Here is a 16,244-nt window from a genome sequence, read left to right as displayed (position 1 = left end):
ACAGACCAGCGGGCTACTCATCTGTCCATACGGGCTACCTGGTGCCCGCGGGCATCGTGTTGGTGACCCTCTGGTCTACAGAATGTCTCAGTTGTGACCTAAATGGTAAAAACAGTATCAAAGTGATTGGGAAGTCATCATTTGGTCAGAGGTTCGGATCCGGCGCATGACAATATGCATCTTTTTATATGCTTATTTCCCATCTTCTTTCTCCTCACAGCAGACAGCACCGCTGTCAGAGAACCGTGATTTAAAAGGAAGGAAGATGAAGGAAAGATGACTTGAATTAACACTCACTATAAACATGTTTTTACCATTCAGCTCACAATGGAGGCATATTCTTTAGAACCAACCCAAAGCAAGTGTGTTACCATGAATTGATTAACGTGGACCCCGACTTCAACAAGTTGAAAAACTTATTCGGGTGTTACCATTTAGTGGTCAATTGAACGGAATTTGTACTGTAATGTGCAATCTACTAATAAAAGTCTCAATCAATCAATCAGTGTCAGCAGCTGCTGCTTGCAGCAAACTTATTTGGCAGTGACCACGTTGTTTACAGCAATGTACAGTTCATTTGTTACACAATCATGAAGTTAAAGCACAGTGAAATGATACAAATAAATAACACATACAGTACAAATAAAATATCTGCATCCCTCAGTGTAATTACAAGCAATTCCATAAATCTTCAAACGTTAAAGTACAGCCTCGATGTGTATGAGTGTCTCATTGTCTCATCACACCTTGCACGCACACATTTTTTTGTTTTAAAAAAAATAAAAATGCAACTTTATTAGCAATATTTGTAAATAAGCACCTGTCATTTTCCTTCTTCTGCAGTAAGAAAGGTGTATGAGTGTCTGCACTGAGAGGCAGAAATGTGGGCGAGACTTTGCATTTGACAGGCGTCAGATTGACGGGATATTGACATCCTATAAATATTCATCTTTACACTTGGCGAGAGATTTACCGCTCATATTTAGATTCAGGTTTAACATTACACTTAGGTTTAGATTTAACATTTAGAGCTCACATTTAGTTTTAGAATTTATATTTAACATTTAGGTTTAGATTTAGAATTCAGGTTTAGATTTAAGATTTAGGTTTGGATTTAAAATTTATGTTTGGATTTAACATTTAGATATAAATTTAACATTTAGTGCTCACATTTCGATTTAAGTTTATATTTAAGATTTAAGTTTCGATTTCACATTTAGCGCTCATATTTAACATTTAGCGCTCACATTTACATTTAGATATAACATTTAGGTTCAGAAATAGGATTTTGGTTTAGATTTAACATTAGGTTTGGATGTAAGATTTAGGTTTAGATTTAAGATTTAGGTTTAGATTTAACATTTAGATATAATATTTAAAGTCAACATTTAATTTAAACTTAAATGTGATGAAAATTAGCCAAATTCAAGAAAAGTGAGTGAAATCTGAGAAAAGTGAGTTAATTTGAAAAATATATCTGGTAGAAAAGTGTGACTGAACTTCGACATTCGGTAGAAAGAGTATATCTGAAGAAAAAAAATGTGCATCTCAGAAAGAAAGATCTGAACCTTAAAAAAAAAACGTAACTACAAACCCCGTTTCCATATGAGTTGGGAAATTGTGTTAGATGTAAATATAAACGGAATACAAAGATTTGCAAATCCTTTTCAACCCATATTCAGTTATTGCACTACAAAGACAAGATATTTGATGTTCAAACTCATAAAACTTTATCTTTTTTTGCAAATAATAATTAACTTAGAATTTCATGGCTGCAACATGTGCCAAAGTAGTTGGGAAAGGGCATGTTCACCACTGTGTTACATCACATTTTCTTTTAACAACACTCAATAAACGTTTGGGAACTGAGGAAACTAATTGTTGAAGCTTTAAAAGTGGAATTCTTTTTCATTCTTGTTTTATGAAGAACTTGAGTCGTTTAACAGTCTGGGGTCTCCGCTGTCGTATTTTACGCTTCATAATGCGCCCCACATTTTCGATGGGAGACAGATCTGGACTGCAGGTGGGCCAGGAAAGTACCCGCACTCTTTTACCACGAAACCACGTTGTAGTAATACGTGGTTTGGCATTGTCTTGCTGAAATAAGCAGGGGCATCCATGATAACATTGCTTAGATGACAACATATGTTGCTCCAAAACCTGTATGGACCTTTCAGCATTAATGGTGCCTTCACAGTTGTGTAAGTTACCCATGCCTTGGGCACTAATACACCCCCATACCATCACAGATACTGGCTTTTCAACTCTGCGCCTATAACAATCCGGATGGTTATTTTCCTCTTTGTTCCGGAGGACACCACGCCCATAGTTTCCAAATATAATTTGAAATGTGGACTCGTCAGACCACAGAACACCTTTCCACTTTGCATCAGTCCATCTTAGATAAGCTCAGGCCCAGCGAAGCCAGCGGCGTTCCTTAATGTTGTTGATAAATGGGTTTGCTTTGCATAGTAGAGTTTTAACTTGCACTTACAGATGTAGCAACCAACTTTATTTACTAACAGTGGTTTTATGAAGTGTTCCTGAGCCCATAATATAAATTGCAGCATTTTTATTATCAAATAAATCGACTAATCTTTGCGGTTTGTATAAAACATTTTAACACCAACATTTTTAAGAGCTATCATTTTGCTGTAATTTGTCTGTTTTTCCACTGTGAAAGCTGAAAGCTGGAAGCTTGGCTTTCCGCCATCTTTACTTATTAGCCTCATTTTGGGGATTACTGCAAGTATAACTTTGGTGCGTTGAGGATTACCTCTTTGGAGGGGACACACCTTGTACCACAAAGTTTTACTTGTTATTCTCAGATTTCTTTCTCCACCACCCAGCAATTTTTTTTGTTCTGTGTGGGTCCACTTTGTCGATGGGGTTTTAATCACATGACTAAATTCAGTTACTGTAACTAACCCTACCAGCAGCTATAGCGACCCTGATCTGTGATAATTAGGCTTTAAGACATTATCAATATAAAATAAAATATATCCATCCATCCATTTTCCATCCATTTTCTACCACTTATTCCCTTTGGGGTCGCGGGGGGCGCTGGTGCCTCTCTCAGCCACAATCTGGCGGAAGGCGTCGTACACCCTGGACAAGTCGCCACCTCATCAAAAGGGCCAACACAGATAGACAGACAACATTCACACCCACATTCACACACTAGGGCCAATTTAGTGCAAATATTAAAAACATATATTTTGACACTGTTAAGTTCCCCAGGAGATGCTCAGGAGTATTTCAGCTCACTTACAGGAAGTCGCTATTTAAAGTTAAGTTAAAGTACCAATGATTGTCACACACACACTAGGTGTGGTGAAAATTGTCCTCTGCATTTGACCCATCCCCTTAATCACCCCCTGAGAAGTGAGGGGAGCAGTGGGCAGCAGCGGTGCCACGCCCGGGAATCATTTATGGTGATTTAACCCCCAATTCCAACCCTTGATGCTGAGTGCCAAGCAGGGAGGCAATGGGTCCCATTTTTTTATAGTCTTTGGTATGACTCGGCCGGGGTTTGAACTCCCGACCTACCGATCTCAGGGCGGACACTCTAACCCAGGGGCGCTCACACTTTTTCTGCAGGCGAGCTACTTTTCAATTGACCAAGTCGAGGAGATATACCTCATTCCTATTTATAATTTATATTTATTTATTTATGAAAGAGACATTTTTGTTAACAAGTTAATGGTGTTTAATGATAATACAAGCATGTTTAACACACATAGATTCCTTTCTTTCATGAAGACAAGAATATAAGTTGGTGTATTTGATTCTGATGACTTGCATTGATTGGAATCAGACAGTGGTGCTGATAACGTCCGCATTTTCAAATGGAGGAAAAAAAAAGTCCTCCTTTCTGTCCAATACCACATGAAAGTGGTTTTATTTGGCATCTCATTTGTCCAACTTGCATACTCGTTTTTAAACACTTTGTTATGAGAGTAGCACATGTGTGTGGCCCTTTAATGTCTGGCAGCAGGTGAGTGACGTCAGTGACTGTGCGGGTGGGCAAGCAAGTGAGAAAGCGGTCGCTGAGGGCGGGGGAGAAATACATTGGCATCAAACTCCGTAGCTTGCTAGCTTGTGCACGCTAGCTTTCTGAGACTCTTATTTTGTTAGCACAGGCAGGATGAAACAGGTCTTTTATGGTGAAGACAGGAACTGTGCTGTCGGTCTTTAGAGTTTTGACAGTAGGTATGGAGTCTCTAGAAATAAAATGTGTTTCTCTGCGTCCGCCCTGTTAGTGATTTTTTTCTTAAATATGAGCTCGCAGCAGCCAGCGTCATCTCACAAGATCCTCGAGGAATAGAAAGTTCAACATTTACGACTCTTAAAACACAAGGAAAACACGTAACAATCTCGCTGGGCCTCCTTTTTCAGCCACAACGAGGTCAGATTTCAGCTGTCTTGGACACATGGCCTTGGTTACTGCAATATGTAGAGTGGTGACTGAAGGGAAACCAAAAACCACCTAAGTAGGAAGAAGGAATGAGCGTGGGGGGGGATGGTGGTGTTGGTGGTGGTGGTTTGCTTAGTGAAAGAGAAGAAGAAAAGATTTGAAGTAGGAGTAAACATTTAAAATATAACAGCAGGGTGCCAACAAGTCAACTCAAATATCAAATGCTTTCTATTGGGGCTTTAGAACCTGAAATGTCTGCAGTGTGCATGAATACATTACTGGAAGTTTTTCATTATCTGTTTTCAATCTTTTCAATCACATTTATTTACTGCAGATGACCCCCCACACCCTCACCCTCATTGGTGTGTGGGGCATATCCATAACAAGTTGCAGTTAATGCAGTCGAGGCCTTGCAGAGATTTTGCTGTGTTGCATCTCTGCAGGGGAGCATCTCCTCAGCATATAAGTGTGTGCGTGCGTGCGTGTGCGTGTGTGTGTGTTTGCTGGGTTTCTGACACTTTGGCTCCATTCTAATGAAACACAAAATTCCTCCTACAGCTCATTCACTCACATGAAACAGCTTGATGCAATAACATCAGTGTGTGTACACCCTGTGTTGGTTTTTTTTTTAAATTTGGGTCAGAACACGCCGTTCCAGCAGAGAAATCAAAGTTGAGCAATGGAACATTTCAGCAGTAACCTTGTTATATCGTTAGATTAATTTTCATCTTTTAAAAAGGTTTGCATCACTGTTTAGCTTGGAACTGATTTTGGAAGTAAGTAGTACTGAGTATGTTCACTTACCAAGAAAAACTGTTCATGAAATTTTAATACCATGTGTTATATACACACACACACACACACACACACACACACACACTAGGGGTGTAATGTTAGAAAATGAGACACTTTAACAAAGTCATTTTGGAAAATGAACAAGACAAACAAAACACAGAAAAATATATATAAACGTTCTTCCACCAAGGGCTGCATACTCAAATAAGTCAAAGCATGTTGGTCATTTTGATATGTTTTATTATAAAACAAGATGCTAAAACAACATATAATATTAAAGACAAAACTTTGTCACTTTGTGTTATAGGTGAAAAAGTGTATTATTATTTAGTTTAGTTTTATTTGTCAACATTTATGCCTTTTCTTATTACGTTATGTTTTTCTTACACTTTTACTGTTTTTTTTAAGTTTTATTTCAATTTTATTTTGCTGCAAGCCAAAAAAACTTCAGTTACAGGTCACATGGTTTAAGGATTAATTACACTTTTGCATTTAAATTTTTTTTTTAAAATAACACCATTTTGACACAAATGCAATTTTTCTCAGAATGTCATACAGGAACATTTCAAATGTTTTACGTGAATGAGCATTTATTTGCTCAAACCTGGTAACAGTTTTATCAAAAGTACAGTTTATTTTGATGTGAAATTAGTCTGAGTACGTCAGTCAGAGTCAGTCATCTTTGCACTGACATATTATTGACTTGATCACTGTAAACATCCATGGTTAAGGTAATACATCTTGTGATCAATCTATGTTTCTACATGATTCGTGCAATAATGTTTTGTGATTAGTCGTATGAGTTAACACGGGTCCCCATGGCCAGGGTCCACAATTTGGCCAACGGGACGTCCCAAGTTTAAAAAAAAAAAATCTGTCCTGGCTAGTCACTCAGGTGAATCATATTGTTGATGTAGATACGAGGGATTTAACATTATTATCCATGCATCGACTGTAAGTTATTCTTTTAAATATTTGCTTGAAACATTGGATGTTCGTACACAATTATTTGCACTTAAATATACAATTTTGTCGTAGTAAATATGATTAGAACATTTGTATTTGTGCGTTTAGGTATTCCACCAGGATGCGATTTGTTCTAAAACAAAAACGACAGAGGGTCTTTGAGCTGTGGATTGTCTTTGGCAAAATTGTAGCTTTGACTCACACTGAATGTCTCGCTTTTTTGTCTGCTTTCTGTCAAATGTTCACTTCCTGTCCATCACTTGAAAGGTGAACGAAAAAAGCTGTGTCATCTCAGGCCTGAATAAAAGAGCAATAATTTGGACACAGGCAATCAAATTTAACGTGTGGTTTCCCGATCAGATAATGCCATGTTTTGTTTGTAAATTCCAGTTAACCATTAAGAATTGCTTCTGTCCTGCAAAAGGAAGGTCATGTTTTCATCGTGTGTTTGTGTGAAACCCTTGTGACCTTGGTCTGTGTCGCGAATGCCCTCACAGTCCGGTAGAGAGGCGTCCAGACAAGACTACTCGTTGAGATGGGGTTTCAGCTTTCATGCTCTGCAGGACTTTACATAAATGCTTTATCGCCGCCCGAGCTACGGGTGACAGCGTGCCCGGCGGCATTCTACCTGCGTAGGTGCTTGTTTTGCAGAAATAGGGCACAGGCTTGTGCTCCAACGTGTGTGTCAGCGCTGCGGATAACACACTACAGATACAGATATGTGGTACCTCCATCGCAGAGGTGTGTGTTGGCATGCTTGTGACAAGAATGAGAACCAGGGTATTTTTGAATCAGACAAACACAAGTCTCATGATGTTTTGAAGCCAAGCGAGTGCAAAAAAACATCTAGTCGCAACAAGACTGCTGGTGTTCAGGAAATTCAATTACTGGCATGAAAACAAAACAATAACCCTGATCAAACTACCGTATTGGCTCGATGGCGCTCTTTAAGTGCTAGTCAACAAATAGCTTGACCCAAACTGACAAATAACTAGAAACTAGCTTCTCAGAAATATTTCAATAAAAAAAAACATCTATCTGGGCATGACAGAAAATAATGTAGAGCCAGCGCTAGCTAAATTAACTTGCCTCATGTATAGTGATGGGTATTGTTCACATTTGAACAGAAACTAGTACCAAATCGATACTTGTAAAATGTTGCTGGCATTAAACAGTGCCCAAGCTGTTATAAAAAAATCATATTAATGTAAAAAAAATAATAAAATGGTGCCTTTTATCTTTAGTCTTTTAATGTGAAGGGGGCTTTTAATGCAAAGCCATTTTTTCTAACTTACTGGTACCTGTGTTTGTGTATTTTGGATCTGTATAAGTCCCAGAATTGATTGAAATTAAACCACAGAGGCATGGTAGAGATATTTATAAAGCAAATTTAGCCTTCCTTTAGCCATTTGGAGTTTGCCCAACCTGTGACGTTTTTCCAATTGTTGACATCAACGGATATCTCCATATATGGTAAAGTTTTACAACAAGAGTTTGTGCGAGTCCGCCATTGTAGTCCAATGCTGTAGTCAATAAGTTTCTTCTTGTTTTCTATCCTCTTGTTTGGCTCTTACATGAACATGCATTCTAATGCACATGCATTTCTAGCATATAGTTCTAATCTATATCTGTTATTAGAGTCCATGTGGAAACGCTAAAAATTATAACAGGGCCGACTGAGAAAGGATGCAGTCGAAGTGGAGGCACAGAAATGGGACCACCCACAAAACAGTGCATCCTGAAGAGACGGTCAGAAAGTGGCTTGAAGATGGTGTGTAAAACATAATCCATGCAAAATTTGGACCAAACAACCACCATTACATGTTATGTAGAGCACAAGAAAGTGTTTTAGATGTAGAAAAAAATAATCATGATATGACCCCTTTAAATGTTTCAATAACATAAATTAAATATTAAGTACGGGTGATACATTGAAAAATAAGAATTAACATCTGGGGATAGGTTGATTGGCAACACTAAAATTGGCCCTAGTGTGTGAATGTGAGTGTGAATGTTGTCTGTCTATCTGTGTTGGCCCTGCGATGAGGTGGCGACTTGTCCAGGGTGTACCCTGCCTTCCGCCCGATTGTAGCTGAGATAGGCGCCAGCGCCCCCCGCGACCCCGAAAGGGAATAAGCGGTAGAAAATGGATGGATGGATGGATCTACAAGAAATCGTCATAATAATTGCGGCAATAGAGAGAGAATGTGGTTTGTTAATGCAACCTCACTCGCCCTGACCGTCACTTGTGCAAAATTAGGGAATGCTGTGTTTTTGTTGTTCTTGTTATTGTTGTTGTTGTTTTTATTGTGGCTACTTGCTAGCTCTGCAATGTTAGCGGTGTTAGCATTTTTTTGGTCTGGTTACTCCCGTTTACGTTGGCACCAGTGCTGTAATGGACCAATTCCTATGTATGTAAACGCCGCCACTCCACAAACAACCAAACAATAAAACACAAGCTTCACTACAATTCTTAAAATAAAGCATTGCCAACTATCCGTCGGCCACCTACTAATGCGGTATATGTTTTTTTCTTGGACGAGTAGGTTTACTTAGCATGATGTTTTGTTAAGGTCAGCACTCAAGTTCACATTCTGTAGCTCCGCATGCTTGTGTTGTTACCTTTTTAAAAGGCGTTTTTTTCTTCCTTGTTGGAGGCTCGTCCTAACCGGAGGAACGCTGCCTTAAACTGTTGTAAGCAAACAACAGAGGAGGAAATATGATACTAATTTAAAAATGACGATCAATGAAGCAGAGTCGTCTAATAACTGTTGAACCGCTAAGAAGTATTTTGTCATTGTTGTTATCACACTGATGTTAAAAAGGTAGTTTAAAAAAAAGTTTTATTTTCCACGGGTCTTACATAAGAGGTGTCTTATGTCTGGGTCACAAAATTTTTTCTGGGACCCAAAGTTGCAGGATCAAGTAAGCTTAACTTTGTTCGCGCTGTGAAAGAAAATGAGGAGCCAAACAGACATAAATAATTGATTAGTGAGTCTGCACATGATCATACACGTTGGAGACACACACATACAAACACACACATACTCAGACTGAGAGAGTCAAGAGCAATCTTCTCGCACCTCGAGGGAGGCGTCATACAGTAATATGGGTGCTCAAAGTGCTGCTGGTAAAATGGGAACGTTGACTTCCAGGCAGTCAGGTGACCCGCGGCTATTGTCATGTGACCACGGGGTCGAGACAGATGGTGATGATGATTTGATGTCTCTGAAGAATCACAAGATCTAATTGACTGTAAGGGAACAGTATGTACGATGCCACAAGCAATTTATAGCACTGTTTGACTTGCTAAGTAGCAAAAAAAAAACATAATTACGGCTGTGTCTTCTAATGTAGATGCATAGAAACAGTAGGAATGGTTGTCATGGTGATCATCCTGAGGATGATGAAATGTGTAGCTGTGGATGCGTGTTTGGGTTTCAAAGAGGGTAATGTCCCACTTCTAATATTTTAGCAAATTAATATCCACCCCACAGTGTTTATTTTTGGGTGCACTCACAGGAGAGTCATCAATATGGAAACTAGGAATGTAACAATATAAAAATGTCACATCAGTTTTATAGTGACCAAAATCATCACAGTTATCATTAATATCTCAATATGGTTGAATGTGCTCAAAAAGTACTTGTACACACACTAAAATCTTTTTTAAAAAGTTTTTTTTTAGATTAAAATAGATAGACATAGAATTGAATGTCTTGGCAGTGAAAACATTAAATATTGTTCTGGCTTTACATGAGCCATTATTTTTATTTGTCTAAATATGTTATCTTCTTCCATTTCAATGTGTAATTTTTGCAGAATGTTTTTTTTTTTTTTTAGTTAAATGCAAATTGGGTGATTACTTCGCTTTACTACCGGTTTATGTGACGTCAAGCAAGTTCACTTCCTGTTGAAGACACTGTCTGTTTCAACTTAACATTGTTGAATATAGATCGTCCACTTACTCCCACTTCCTCAGACCTCGTCCCCCCCAAATTCAAGACTCTCATGGGAAAAAAATGCATTGTACTATTTTGCCACCACATAGTGGACTGCACTACCAACAGACCTTAAAATTCAAAATTCCCTACTAAATTTTAAAACTGCCATAAAGTCATGGTTCAGCTCAACCTCTACCTGATCTGAACCAAAACTGATCCCCAGCAACTCTTCGAAGCATCAAACTGGTTTATATGTGTTTATAGTGTACACATATTTTCTCATTCTGTTTTGCACACTATTGGAGTCAACATGTGCATAGTCATGTATATGGTGTCATGTACATAGTGTAGATACAACCCCCACACCACCCCCCCCCATTTTTTGTATATATTGTTTTTCAAATCACCTGACATGTATAATGTGTATAGGTACATAATTTATCCATTTTTTATGTATTTGTTATATACATGTTACAGGTTATAGGTATTTTATTATCGAATGTATCAAATGTGATGAATATTTAATGGACCACAGTGGAAACAAGCCTTTTTGCTTTTTGTGCCATCCATTTGCCTTTTTAAAGCATTACATGGTTTCAATTTTTCAAGGTGTCAATAAACTTCTCAATCAATCAGTCAATCAATCAAACATGTGGATACTGTATCTTAGTTGTTGTTGTATACGTTTACATTGGGGTATGACTTTTAATAATGTGGAAATACCTAATCATCTCTTAAATTTATGTTAGCATTTAAAGGCCTACTGAAAGCCACTACTACCGACCACGCAGTCTGATAGTTTATATATCAATGATGAAATATTAACATTGCAACACATGCCTATACGGCCTCTTTAGTTTACTAAATTGCAATTTTAAATTTCGTGCAAAGTATCCTTTTGAAAACGTCGGTATGATGATGCGTGCACGTGACATCACGGATTGTAGCGGACATTTTGTTGCAGCCCGATCCCAGCTTTAAGTCGTCTGCTTTAATCGCATAATTACACAGTATTCTGGACATCTGTGTTGCTGAATCTTTTGCAATTTGTTCAATTAATAATGGAGACGTCAAAGAAGAAAGATGTAGGTGGGAAGCGGTATATTGCAGCTGCCTTTAGCAACACAAACACAGCCGGTGTTTCGTTTTTTACATTTGCGAAGGCGAAGCTTTACTATGGAACAGAGCGGTCAAGCGAACATGGTTCCCTACCACATGTCAACTGGCAGGTTTCGGTGGGAAAATTGTGGAAATAAGTCGGCTCTTACTGTAAACATGAGCGGAGCTCGCGTCGTTCCTCGTGCACCTGTCAAAGAGGCAGCAGCTGCGGACTCTCTTGCCTCCTCCGACCGGCCGCCCCCAAACGTGGGATGCTTCCACCGTGGAGGAGGGGGGTAAAAAGCTGAGCCCGGCCCGACCGGCTGCCTTCGCTTCGCCTCGTCGAGAAACGTGGCTCCCCTCAGAGACACTGGCGGTCACCACACCCGTGGCCACACCCCTCCGACTTTCAGGTTCAACTATATAATCTCACTAAAACACTATTAACAAAATAAGCAGATAAGGGATTTTCCAGAATTATCCCAGTAAATGTGTCTAATAACATCTGAATCGCTCCCACTGCCCTGTCTTTTTTTTTTCTAGTCCTTCACTCTAACTTTCCTCATCCACAAATCTTTCATCCTCGCTCAAATTAATGGGGAAATCGTCGCTTTCTCGGTCCGAATCGCTCTCACTGCTGGTGGCCATGATTGTAAACGATGTGACGATGTGAGGCGCTCCACAACCTGTGACGTCACGCCCACATCGTCTGCTACTTCCGGTACAGGCAAGGCTTTTTTTTATTAGCGACCAAAAATTACGAACGTTATCGTCGATGTTCTCTACTAAATCTTTTCAGTAAAAATATGGCAATATCGCGAAATGATCAAGTATGACACATAGAATGGACCTGCTATCCCTGTTTAAATAGGCCTTAAAGTGAACTAGCAAGCTAAAAGTAGTTGGTCCGTAGTTTTCAAAGTGCAGTTATCAATCACTGTTTTTAAGAACTTTGAAATACTAACCGTCTGGAGTTCTACCGCGGTTATCATTATTACCATTTATTGTTACATCCCTAATGCAAAAACATGATGACCCATATTGTCAGGACTCTTTACGATTTACTAAAGGATCAGCAACGGAGCGGGAATGTCTATTAAAATGCAACAAAGCAGGAAGTGAACTGAAATTGCTTGGATTGGCAGCTCCTCAAAACCTTCTGAGAAACAACATTCTGTGCAGTGCACATTTGTGTTTTGCAAAAAATGGTCTGTTGGTAATTACATGAGGTTGGATCTTCTGTTGCAACCAATGGATGAGTTCCAGCTCAATAGGACACACCAGTACACACCTGAACCCCTTCTCCAGCAGCCACTCCCCACCTGCACCTCATCACAAAATCAACACCATCAGAACACAAAAAAAAAAACACTGTGCCCTCAGCCGTGACAAACACATACAAAACAAACACTAACTTGCCAACAGTACAAATTTGGAGCTTGATTTTCAGAAAAAATATGATAATGGTGTGTTTTGATGTGTATGAGTGAATGGCGAGTCATGGTTTTTTTATCCGACATTTTGCTGCCTGGTCTTGTTTTAGTCGTGGTCAATCCCCAAAATCAGATGGGAATAGCATCAATGTCTTGTAGGGGATAGTTTATTTTAAACTTTACTTTTTTGTTTTATCCAAAATTGCAGATCACATTTGATTTGCTACATCAGCATGCATGGAAGCGACAAAATTACATGAATATTTTAAGTATCGGTCGTCATAATGTGGGTTAAATTTTGCTTAATTCTTGTCTCCTCATAGTGCTCATAGGTCTGTGAAAGCGGGAACGTTTGTTAACGCAGCTTTGACCACAAGATGACATCAGTGGAGTCAAATAATTGATTGTACAGTCAGCAATTATTTTTTTGCAAATATGATCTTTATTTTATAAACATTGTGATAATTAGTGCTTAAAATAACCATTCATGACTTTCTAAATACAGTTCCTACCATTACTAGAGACTTATAGACATGAAATAACACCCATAATGTCACCTTTGCACTTTTTTCATCCAGTATAGTAGCCTTGATTGCGAACTGGGCTTCCATGTGCTAAAACCACCTGCATTCTGTAAATCGTTCTGCCAAAAGTTAATCCACTTAAAAACGTTGCATCAAAGATGGCGTCGGCATTAATCATTGAGCGGTGAAAATTTTGCCTCGTCGTTCCCGCTGTTGTCGTTGGATATCACTCACATCAAAGACTCACCAATGTGGCTGTTTTATTGGTGAGGAGAGTCCAAGATGAACGTCAACACTTTAACCCTCCACTTGACATGAAAAACATTTAAACAATGACTCCATCGGCATGAAAATGGAAGTTCTTCTTAGTGAATATCTCTCTAAATATCCATCCATCCATCCATTTTCTACCGCTTGTCCCTTTTGGGATTACGGGTGTCGCTAGAGCCTATCTCAGCTGCATTCACACAGGGGTTAGTGTGTATACCTCACAATAAGAAGGTCCTGGGTTCGAAAATGGGCTCGGGATCTTTCTGTGTAGAGTTTGCATGTTGTCCCCGTGGGTGGGTTCCCTCCGGGTACTTCGGCTTCCTCCCACTTCCAAAGACATGCACTTGGAGATGATTATTGTAATTACTACAACATAATAAAAAATAAGTAAAATATTGTCTTGAAATACATAAAAGATATATACATGGTTTCAGTGTTTAAGGGGGGAGTTAGAGGGCGTTGCCCGGGACAGGCAACCGGTGATGTAGGTATGTGATTATTTTGACTTAGATAGACAAAATAATGACTAAGTCAAATTAATGACTTACTGTAAATAAGCGTTTGCAATGAGCTTTTGAAAAAAAAAGACTTAAAAGTGGTAACAGCCAATCACTGCTGATTGACTATTACCGCTCTGAATACGCACTGCTGATTGGCTGTTACCGCTCTGCGTGTAACCAATCAGATGGTTGTGTGGGTGGCACAATGTTGGGTGCCGCAGAGATGTACTGACAGAGGCAGAGGCAGTACGAAGCATAGCAGCTTGTTAAGACTTTAGTTCAGCACCAAATGATAATATAAATACATTTTATAAAGTCAAATACAATTAAGGCAACAAGAAATGTATCCTACACTTGTCTTTTGTAAAGTAAATCGGAACAGCCAATAAGGCCATCTACATTAACTATATGATTTGCCTGAGAAGCTGAACAGGACAAAAAAAAAACCCCAAAAACTTTAGTTTAGGCGGTGGCTCTTTGTTGTTAAGGCAGCCGCCTTGACAACAAAGCGCTGCAGGAAACCCTGGGTTTAATTTAAGATTTAAAAACATTGATTTCGGGCCTGTCTGCAGATTGGTGCCGTCGGGTCAGTGCGCGGTGGTTGGGCACTCCTGTCCTTCCATGTCTCAAAGAGCTGGAGTTTTTCTAACTGATAAAACACAGAAAGGTTTAAGCTTGCACTGATGGATGTCTTTGTTTTTAAGATGGAAGCACTTCTGCGTTTTTTTAACGTCACATACAGTACCAACGACATAATCGCTCCTTTCCCCCCATGTGCAGGATCGAAAGCTGTCCAAGTCGGAACGGCAGCGCTTCAAGGAAGAGGCGGGCATGCTGAAGGGACTCCAGCACCCCAACATCGTGCGCTTCTACGACTCATGGGAAGGGCCATGCAAGGGAAAGAAGTGCATCGTGTTGGTCACCGAACTCATGACGTCGGGCACGCTTAAAACGTGAGTAACGAGTAGCGTCAGACTACGTTGGCCTTTCTCCATCGCTATCTGACCACATGATCATTGCTGAAAATGACCAAGTGTGGATAATTGTTTCGCGTACGCATGCCAGCCTCATTCATTGCCCTTTTTTTGGGGGACTACTTTACAGTTATAGTTGTCAGTGCCTAAAATCTATCTTACACAAATAATTAAATGGAAATGAATACAATGTAATGTGGAAAGTTCTGGATGGTTTAATTTAACATTAATCCATAACAAAACATTTCTCGCACCCTGAAATATTTAGGACTTTAGCATGCTAGGAAGGACTAAAATATTTTAAGGGAGTCCTCTTTACAGCACTGACATCTGCTGCTTCTGCTGCAGATTCCTCTCATTCACACAAGTGAGATATGAAAAAGGGACAATGACAGTAAGTAAGGGAGATCTCCTCTATAAAATGGATATTATTTTATAGCCCAATGTTATAAGTGGTGTTGGGACTATTAATCTAACAGCACAAACCCAGAATGGTGTCAGCGCCCTCTATTGGCCGTTGAAGAAGATGAATGATTATCTGCACTAAATTAAGCGAGTGAATATTGCATACATGCAGTTTGGCTTCAGACCAAATGAGGCTCTTAGCAGGGAAGTATCCTCTTGTGTGTATAAGTGTTGGGGAAAGGAAACATAATTGATGAGTGATAGGAAAGGTGGTGTGTGTTCAAGTTTGATGCACTCGTTCACTTTGGACTTTTAGAAGATGAATGATAACTTTTGGCTCTTAACATCTGAAAGACTTGGATCACAATAATTCGATTTAGCCCGTTTGTAAAAACAGAACCTTTTCCAGGATTCTGCATTGTGCTCCCTTGGATCAAATTATCTGACTAATTCACTTTGCAGACTTCAAAACATGTTCAGGTTTGAAGACATATGAGAAAGTTCAGCCTGCAAACCAACTTTTAAAGATTGTTCAAATGCTCTGATGTGTTTTTGTTTTCCTCCCAGCTTTAAAGGGTACTTTTAGGGCCTTTTAAAACTGAAAATGTACTCAGAGTGCAGATCATCACATGCGTGACATTTACTTTACGTTTCTTAAAATCTGCCCATAATTTTCTATAGCAAAATGAAATAGAGTAAACTCTCTTGTCAGTCATCAACTCTCTTTGTCTTTGTGGGTAGAGGCGGACATGCTATTATACACAAGAAAGTTTAACATTCCAATGTCAATGTAACGTAGTAGAATGATCCTAAAATATTATCACTTCTTCTTCATCCCATTTCTGATGTTTCTTTAAAGTTTCATTAAAATCCACCAATACATTTTTGACCTACATTGCTAGCTATCAGAAAGACAAA

General features: G+C 39.1%; 1 protein-coding gene across 21 annotated transcripts in view; it reads left to right on the top strand.

Moving 5' to 3' along the window:
- Positions 1 to 16,244, top strand: part of wnk1b (WNK lysine deficient protein kinase 1b) — a 137,711-nt gene that overhangs the window by 57,244 nt on the left and 64,223 nt on the right. For all 21 annotated transcript variants that reach the window (XM_061912282.1, XM_061912287.1, XM_061912286.1 and 18 more), the window contains exon 3: positions 14,728 to 14,900. In XM_061912282.1, coding sequence (XP_061768266.1) covers positions 14,728 to 14,900 — 173 coding nt within the window. The remainder of the gene's footprint in view (positions 1 to 14,727; positions 14,901 to 16,244) is intronic.

This window comes from Nerophis ophidion, linkage group LG10, assembly GCF_033978795.1.
Source record: "Nerophis ophidion isolate RoL-2023_Sa linkage group LG10, RoL_Noph_v1.0, whole genome shotgun sequence".
Taxonomy (NCBI): domain Eukaryota; kingdom Metazoa; phylum Chordata; class Actinopteri; order Syngnathiformes; family Syngnathidae; genus Nerophis; species Nerophis ophidion.
Note: the sequence above shows the minus strand (reverse complement) of the source record. Positions and strands in the feature narration are given on the sequence as shown.